The 8,636-nt window shown below is 54.1% G+C and overlaps 1 protein-coding gene across 4 annotated transcripts in view; it reads left to right on the top strand.

Moving 5' to 3' along the window:
- Positions 1–7,629, top strand: part of Tmc8 (transmembrane channel like 8) — a 13,486-nt gene extending 5,857 nt beyond the window's left edge. For 3 of the 4 annotated variants that reach the window (XM_029553546.1, XM_029553547.1, XM_029553545.1), the window contains 9 exons: positions 761–931; positions 1,082–1,221; positions 4,221–4,344; positions 4,661–4,758; positions 4,886–5,069; positions 5,481–5,611; positions 5,699–5,857; positions 6,363–6,441; positions 6,874–7,629. In XM_029553546.1, coding sequence (XP_029409406.1) covers positions 761–931; positions 1,082–1,221; positions 4,221–4,344; positions 4,661–4,758; positions 4,886–5,069; positions 5,481–5,611; positions 5,699–5,857; positions 6,363–6,441; positions 6,874–7,140 — 1,353 coding nt within the window. In that variant the 3' untranslated portion in view covers positions 7,141–7,629. The remainder of the gene's footprint in view (positions 1–760; positions 932–1,081; positions 1,222–4,220; positions 4,345–4,660; positions 4,759–4,885; positions 5,070–5,480; positions 5,612–5,698; positions 5,858–6,362; positions 6,442–6,873) is intronic. The other variant, XM_029553548.1, reaches the window with a different exon arrangement.
- Positions 7,630–8,636: the final 1,007 nt, after the last annotated feature.

Genomic DNA, 8,636 nt, shown 5'->3' with positions numbered 1-8,636 from the left:
CAGTGGCACATGCCTTTAGTCCCAGCACTCTGGAGGCAGAGGCAGGTGGATATCTGTGAGTTCAAGGCCAGCCTAGTCTACATAGCGAGTTCCAGGATAGCTGGGGCTACAGGGAGACCCTGTCTCAAAACAGACCAAAATAATAATAATAATAATAATAATGGTGAGTGTTGTGGTGCATGCCTTTGATCCCAGCACTCAGGAGGCAGAGGCAGGTGGATCTCTATGAGTTCAAGGCCAGCCTGGTCTACATAGCAAATCCAGGCCAGCTGTGGCTACAGGGATTAGCCAAATCTTTTTGATTTGTCCCAAAAAGACAAAAAAAAAAAAAAGAAGAAGAAGAAGAAATAATAATAATAACAACAAGTGAGGTTGCAAGATGGACTCACTGGTAAAGGAGCTTGCTGCCAAACCTGACAACCTGAGTTCAACGCCTGGATCACATAGCGTAAGGGAAAAACCAGCTCCTGCAAGTTGTCTTCCGACCTCCGTGTACATTGTATATGTACACCGTGGCACACACATATACAATGAATAACTAAATGTAGAACTGAAAACTCCCACCAACATCAGGGGTGTGTATGTGTGTGTGACTGGCTGAGCGGGAGACAGTGGACGACTCTGTGTGACTGACAGTATAGTGAATGAGTGTGTGTCTGTGAATGAGGGTGGTGGTGAGGAGGACTGGGTGTGTGTGCCAGTCTGTGACTAGCCGAGGGCTAGGGCGGGTATGCTTGGAGCACCTCCCCTCCTGCCACAGGTGGAGCTAGAGGAGGGCCGCCTCGTGGAGCTGGCGCAGCAGCAGACCCGGACCCAGAGGGCCTGCCACTTGCTCACCTACCTGCGCATCAACGTTTTCATTGCGCTCCTGGTGGTTGGAGCCATCAGTGCCATCTTCTGGGCCACCAAGTACTCTCAGGACAACAAGGAGGTGCCAGGCAATTGTGTCCCTTCCCTTCTGGTCTGATTGGTGGGAGGAGACAGGTAATCCCACTTTGCAGATGAGAGCAGCTCAGAGAGGCCAAGGCCCTGCACCTGAGCTGCACCGTCCAGGCTCTGACTTCCTCCCTCCTTCCCTCAGGAGTCCCTCTTCCTGTTGCTCCAATACCTGCCCCCTGGCGTCATCGCCCTGGTCAATTTCCTGGGTCCCCAGCTCTTCATGGTCCTGGTCCAGCTGGAGAACTACCCTCCCAGCACTGAGGTCAATCTCACCCTGATCTGGTGAGCATCCCAGGGTGCAGCATCCCACTGCTGTCTTGGTTGTCACTGGGCCTTGGGGCCCTGAGCTGGGAGACTCTCGTGTTCACTGCTGCAACAAAGGGTACGTACGTGGGTGGAGCTTCCAGAGCACCCAGTCTCAGGAGCCTGGTTCCCTTACCCCTGAACCCTGAACAAAGCCACCGGCTTACACCAAGGGGGACACCATTCAGAGCAGTGGGGGCCACCACAGGGGGTCAGGAACAAGCTGTGAATACTTACAAAATCCAACAGAGAGACACAGCTCCCACAGGCCCTGAAGTTTGGACATTTACCTTAATGACCCTCACTGAGCCTGGGAAAGCTGGACCATCCTCCTTCCTGTCTGAACAGGCTCAAAAGGCTGAGTGCCCTGACCAAGGCCACGCGCTTTCTTTTCTCCTCTTCCTGGTTTTGCCCTTTCCCACCTCAGCAGCTGGTCCTGACTCCACTCTGAGCCCCGCTCTGAATGCCCCCATACACCCTGATGCACATCCCCTCAGCCCCGCACACCCTCTCTCCTGCCACCGCCCTGGCCTGGCCCACTTTTCTCTCTGCCTTCACTCTGATTTGCTTTGTTATTTTCTGACTAAAGTATAATCAGACACGATAATTCAAAGTCTGCATAGTGGCATGCCCTTAGCACTTGAGAGACAGGAAGATCACAAATTCAAGGCCAGTCTGGAAAATCAAAGTGAAGGGCTCACAAGACAGTGCAGCAGTAAAGGCCTTGCTATCAAGCCCGATGCACTAGATTCAGTCCCTGGAAGCAAAGAACTGACTCCCACAGTTGTCCTCTGACCTGCACATAAGTGCTATGCACGCATGCGCACGCTCATACACAAACACACACACACTAAATAGAAGTAATTTGGGGGAGGGGTCTTTTTTTTTCTTTTTTTCTTTTTCTTTGTCTTTTTTTGTCTTTTTTTCTCCCTGTAGCCCCAGCTGTCCTGGAACTCACTATGTAGACCAGGCTGGCCTTGAACTCACAGAGATCCACCTGCCTCTGCCTCCCGAGTGCTAAGATTAAAGGCGTGTGCCACTACACACATTAGAAGTAATTTTTTTCCCAATTTTTTTGTCTTTTTGAGACAGGGTCTCCCTGTAGCCCCAGCTGGCCTGGAACTCACTGTGTAGACCAGGCTGGCCTTGAACTCACAAAGATCCACCTGTCTCTGCCTCCCAAGTGCTGGGATTAAAGGCATGCATCACCACACCTGGCTGGGGGCGTTTCTTTTTGAGACAGAGTCTCCCTGTAGCCCCAGCTGGCTTGGAACTCACTGTGTAGACCAGGCTGGCCTTGAACTCACAAAGATCCACCTGCCTCTGCCTCCCAAGTGCTTAGACTAAAGGCATGCGCCACCACACCTGGCAGAAGTAATTTTTTTAAAACATCAAAGTCAAGGGGCTGGAGAGATGGCTCAGCAGTTAAAAGCACTGACTGCTCTTGCAAAGGACCAGCGTTCAGTTCCCAGCACCCACATGACAGCTAACAATTCAAACAAGTCAAACATGTCTGTAATTCCAATTCCAGGGAATCCAATGCCCTCTTCTGGCTTCTGCACGCATTGCATGCACTTATGTACATCCAGGCAAGACACTCATACACACAAAATATAAATGAATAAATTTAAAAGTTATTTTTTAAAAAAGTCAGGGGGCTGGAGAGATGGCTCAGTAGTTAAAAGCACTACTGCTCTTCCAGAGGACCTGGGTTTGCTTCCCAGCACCCACCTACTTGGCAGCTCACAGCTGTTCATAACTCTAGTTTCAGGGGATCCACCACCCTTTTCTGGCCTCCATGGCATTGCTCAAAAGGAAGCCAGGGAGATGGCTCAGTGGGTAAAAGCGCTTGCTATGCAAGCCTGACAACTTTAGGCTTGGGTCCCTGGAGCCCCTGTAGAAAGCCGGATGTGGTAATGTGCACCAGTAACCCCAGCATTCCTATGGAGAGATGGGAGGGGGAGACAGAATTACAGCACACCAGGCAGTGGCAGAAACTAGAGACCTTGCCAGTTAGACAAAGAGATGCTCACCGGAGTAAAAGGTTTCAAAATGAGGTTCCACCTACCACTGCCTTCCAGCTTCCCTCAGGTGAAGTCTCACCCCGGGTTCCTAGCCCTTCTAGCCACACACAAGTGTTTAAGTGTTGTAATTGTCCACTCTTGCAGAAAACGGGTGTGTGATGGTTTCAGGCCATCAGACCTATATGGTCCAGTGACAAGTTATGCAGTATCTACACACAAATTGTGTTTCTCATAGACGAAATGCTTCACAGTGAGCTCAGGAGTGGACAAGTGGTAGCTCTGGAGGCTGGGGTGTAGCTCAGTGGTAGAGCCTGCGCTTGGCATGGAAGAGGACATGAGTTCAGATCCCCAGCACCCGTGTAAAATCAGATGTGGCATTGTATGCTTTAAATACTCTCCCACATCCCACCAGGGTGGTACTGGGGTAATGAAGTTGGGCAGACCCCAGGGGCTCCCTAGATAGCCAATCTGGCCTAAACAGCAAACTCCAACTTCAGTAAGAGACCCTGTCTCAAAATAAAAAGTGAAGAGGAATAGATGAAGACCCCAAAGTCAACCTCTGGTCTCCACACACATGCACAAGCAAACACACACACGCGAACAGGCAAACACATGCACACACACATGCATACCCAAACACAGAGAAAGGAGGCGTCACCTGCACTGAGGCACGGAGGTTGCAGAAAGTTTCAATGTTTCTCCTTGTATGAATCACAAAGCTAGGGAGGTGGGGAGGGTTAGCTGGACAGTGCACATTTCCCAGACTGGTTTAGAAACAGGACCTTTTCTCCATGAATCATGTGAAAAGTCAGATTCTGGGAACAAACTGGAAGGAGGCTGGGCTCTAGATCCAGAGGCATCAGGCCCAGGACACAGATACACCAGCCTCCCTGTGGCCTGAGTGGAGGCCTGCCCTTTGACTGTCGTGTGCCCCCCCACCTCCCCCACCCGCAGGTGTGTGGTGCTGAAGCTGGCCAGCCTGGGGATGTTCTCCTTCTCCCTGGGTCAGACAGTGCTGTGCATTGGCACTAACAAGACCAGCTGTGAGTCCTACGGCTACAACGCCTGTGACTATCAGGTGGCTGGCTGCCCTCCTCCCGTCCTTGTCCACAAATCCCCATCTCAAACTATGCACAGCCCCTTCCTTTTGGTATCCCAATGACAGGAAGCCAAACTGCCATACAGCGGAGTGCCCCCAGGGGGCACCCGGCACCAGACCCAGGGGCTGCGCCACAGCATCCCCCGGCTGGGAGGTCCCTGCTCAGGTTTTATTCCCCAGGGTCGTGTTCGACTACAAGCAGGACTCCTAGATGCCCTCCAGTGGGTGGGTGAGGGAAGGGAATGTGAGGAGCCTGAGGATGGTGACTGACAGGTCCCCTTCCTCTGCACCCCAGTGCTGGGAGAACTCGGTGGGTGAAGAATTATATAAACTGATCATCTTCAACTTCCTGCTCACTGTGGCCTTCGCCTTCCTGGTCAGCCTTCCTCGGAGGTGAGCCATGTGGGGGCACTGCAGGAGGGATGGGAGGCAAGGGTGGGCTAGGTCTGTCCCCATGAGAGGGTGTGATGGCCCGCTACCCTTGGTGCCTGGTGGATACCCATCCCCTTCCACCCCCTAGGCTGTTAGTGGAGCGGTTTTCGGGCTGGTTCTGGACTTGGCTGGACCGGGAGGAGTTCCTGGTGCCCAAAAATGTGCTGGACATCGTGGCCGCGCAGACGGTCACCTGGATGGGCCTCTTCTACTGCCCCCTACTGCCACTGCTCAACAGTGTCTTCCTGTTCCTCACCTTCTACATCAAGAAGGTGAGCGTGTTGGTATGAGGGCGCTCAGGACAGGTGTGTCGACCTGGGCACCATGAATGGGGCCAGGAAGAGGTGGGCTGCATCCTGCTTCTGTCCTCCCTCCCTGGGCTCAGACTCTGGGGTCCACAAAACATTCTGACAGGGGCCAGAGAGATGGCTCAGCAGTTAAGAGCACTGGCTCCCCTTGCAGAGGACCCAGGTTCAATTCCAGGCACCCACGTGGGTGGCTAACAACCGTCCCTAACACCAGTTCATAACTGCAGGGATCTGACACCCTCTTCTGACCTCCGTGGGCATTGCATGGCATAGGTGCGCTTACATACATGCAGGCAATACACTCATACACATATAAAATAACAAAATATTCTTTAAAAATACCACTCTGACAGTTCCTGCCTGTCGTTCCCCCAGTACACCCTCCTGAGGAACTCCAGGGCATCCCCACGGCTTTTCCGAGCCTCCAGCTCCACCTTCTTCTTCCAACTGGTGCTGCTCTTGGGCCTGCTCCTGGCTGCAGTGCCTCTGGGCTATGTGATCAGCAGGTGATGAGGGCTGGGGGCTCAGGACGGGGAGGAAGGGGGCAGCTCCTCCCCCAGGCGCTGACAACCTGTCCATTCCTGTGTCTCCAGCACCCACTCCTCCTGGGACTGCGGCCTTTTCCACAACTATTCGGCTCCTTGGCAGGTGGTACCGGAGCTGGTGGCCCTCCAGCTCCCGCTCCCGGGGCAGCGAGCCCTCCACTATCTGGGTTCCCACGCCTTCAGCTTCCCACTCCTCATCCTGCTCAGGTGACTCTGGACAGCAGGAGCCAAGGGGGATGGGTGCACCTGGGCATCCCCAGCCAGTGTTCTGACTCCTGTCACAGGAGCCAGAGGAGGAGGGCTCAAAGGCAGGTGGGCTGGGGACATACTGTGGGCAACTCTGGGCTCTCCTAAGATGCCACGGAGATGGCATGCCCACCCAGGAAACAGCCCCTGGTGAAGTGTCCCCAGCCTTACATGCACACAGAGGGGCTGGGGGAGAAAGTGCAGGTCCTGTCTTCAGAAAGGGCTCTGACACTGAGAGACTGGGGTAGAGCCAGGCACGGTGCTCACCTGTAATCCCAGCACTCTGAAGCCTGAGGCAGAAGGACTGCTGTGAGTCTGAGGCCAGCCTGCCTACATCATGAACTCCAGGCCAACCTGGGCTACATGGCAAGGCCCTGTCTCAAAGAGAGAAAGTAGGGAAAGGGTGAGGAAGTCAGGAGGGGACACCTGTGGCCTAGGGGTGACCTGGAATTCTTTCTGCCTCAAGCCTGGTCCTAACGGTGTGTGTCTCCCAGTCCCGGGCAAATACCAGAGCCATCCATGGGTTGCGGAAGCAGCTGGTGTGGGTGAGTGTCAGTTGGCTGAAGGAATGGGGGACACTGACTCCGGAGACCTTGGGACGATGTAGCTTGACTGGGAGACAAACCTGAGGTGGTAGGGGTGTTTTGTCACCGGAAGGTATACGCCGAAGTTAGGGCGGGACAAGGGCACCTGGATGGGAAACCGATAGACACTATGATCTTGGGCTGGGGGTGCAGGTTCCAGCCACAACCTGGTGGCCAGGAGCTCAGACTCTGAGCCTTTGATGGAGACGCCTCGGGTTGAAGGGAGGTCTTGGGCTGGGGGCAGGACCCTGAAAGGGCAGGACCTGTTCTGGGGTGTGCGCTGGACCTGTGTGCCTAGCAGAGGCACTGCGCTGGGGGAGGACCCTGGGGGCGTGGCCTCCGCTCTGGGTTCTGACCCAGCTTTGGTCTGTGTGCCCCTCGCTTTCCCTGCAGCAGGTCCAGGAGAAGTGGCACCTGGTGGAGGACCTGTCGCGGCTGCTGCCGGAGCTGAGCCCGGGGCTCGAGTCCCCTCACTCTCGAGCTTCGCGCCCACGGTCCTTCTGCCCCGGGTTCCCATGCCCAGGCTCCCCGGGCCCCAGGACCCCCCGGCCGGGACCTTCCGGTGCGGATCCCACCAAGCTGAGCTCCTTAAGCCCTGGTGGCCCTGGTGCCTCGGTCCCCACCTCCAGATTCCGCTTCCCCAGCGGCGCAGAGCCCTAGCACCCACCCTGCCTCCCCCGCCTCTGGACCAGCAGTGCCCCACTCCCAACCCTGGCACCACCTTATCTCACGCTTCCCCCACCCACCCACTGCCCACGGCTGGCTCCGGGCCTCTGTCAGGGCTCCCCCAAAGAGGGACACGTCCCAAGGTCAGCAGGAAGAACATGGGAATTTCTACCTCTGTTTTTTTAATCTCATCCCGTCAAATTTTCTATTTTTTATTGAGTGTTTTATAGTGTACATAATATATTATTATGGCAACCCATTAGTGCAATTTACAAATACATATTTTTTTGGAAGTGCTCAGAAATTGCTTACAAAGGGATTGCTATCACAAACCTTTGAAGACCTCTCTCCATGAGGCAGGAAGATCTGGCCACAGTCTGGAGCAAACCAGATCCCTGCACCAAGGACTCTTCTAAGTATGTGATGAGCCCACAGAAGTGAAGCCAGAGTCAGCAATGGGAAGAGCTGAGGCTTGAACCCAGACACATCAACCAGATCCCTGCACCAAGGACTCTTCTAAGTATGTGATGAGCCCACAGAAGCGAAGCCAGAGTCAGCAATGGGAAGAGCTGAGGCTTGAACCCAGACACATCGGCTCCAAAAGCCACACTAAACCATTGTGGGACTCAGGTCACTGCAACCCTGACCAAGGCTTGTTAACGTCTGAGCGGTGTCTGGGTGTTTATTGGTCAGTCCTTCCTTTAGAGGACTCCTCACTGTCCTAATTTTGGTTTGGTTCTGTTTTGGATTTTTGAGACAGGGTCTCCCTGTAGCCCCAGCTGGTCTGGAACTCTATGTAGACCAGGCTGGCAGCAATCACACAGAAATCTGCTACCTCTGCCTCCCTAGTGCTGGGACTAAAGGTGTGCACCACCACACCCAGCGCTGCCCCATATTTTAACCCAGCAAATCCACACCCACTAACACTCCTTGGGGAAAGCTCATCAAGTCCATGACCACACCTCTACAGAACGTTGTCCTCGCAACATGCTCTTTGAGCATCTGGTAGGTGATGCTGTGCCAGGCTCTTAGAGATCTGTGCAATGTGCTGTGGGAGGTGGCCCTGGAGGGTGGTATGTCCACTAGGGCCACAAAAAGTAGAGAAGGGCTGCAGCCCCAGGCTCTACCTTGAGATTTCCGGGCCTGTTCAAGACTCCTTTCCAGGGAGGCTGGAGAGATGGCTCAGTGGTAAAGAGCTGTCCTGGAACTCACTATGTAGCCCAGGCTGGCCTAGAACTCACAGAGATCCACCTGCCTCTGCCTCCCAAGTGCTAGGATTAAAGGCATGCGCCACCACAACTGGACCAAAAAGGAATTTTTAAAAAATATTTTATTAACTATTTTTATTTTATGTGTGTGAGTGTATTGCCTGTATGTATAGGAGTGCACCCGTGTCGTGCATTCACACATACAGGAGAGGGCTTCAGATTCCCCTGGAACTGGAGTTAAGGATGGTTTGTAGCCGCCACGTGGGTGCTGGGAATAGAACC

The sequence above is a fragment of the Nannospalax galili genome, unplaced genomic scaffold, assembly GCF_000622305.1.
Source record: "Nannospalax galili isolate Female #2095 unplaced genomic scaffold, S.galili_v1.0 scaffold1684, whole genome shotgun sequence".
NCBI lineage: Eukaryota > Metazoa > Chordata > Mammalia > Rodentia > Spalacidae > Nannospalax > Nannospalax galili.
Note: the sequence above shows the minus strand (reverse complement) of the source record. Positions and strands in the feature narration are given on the sequence as shown.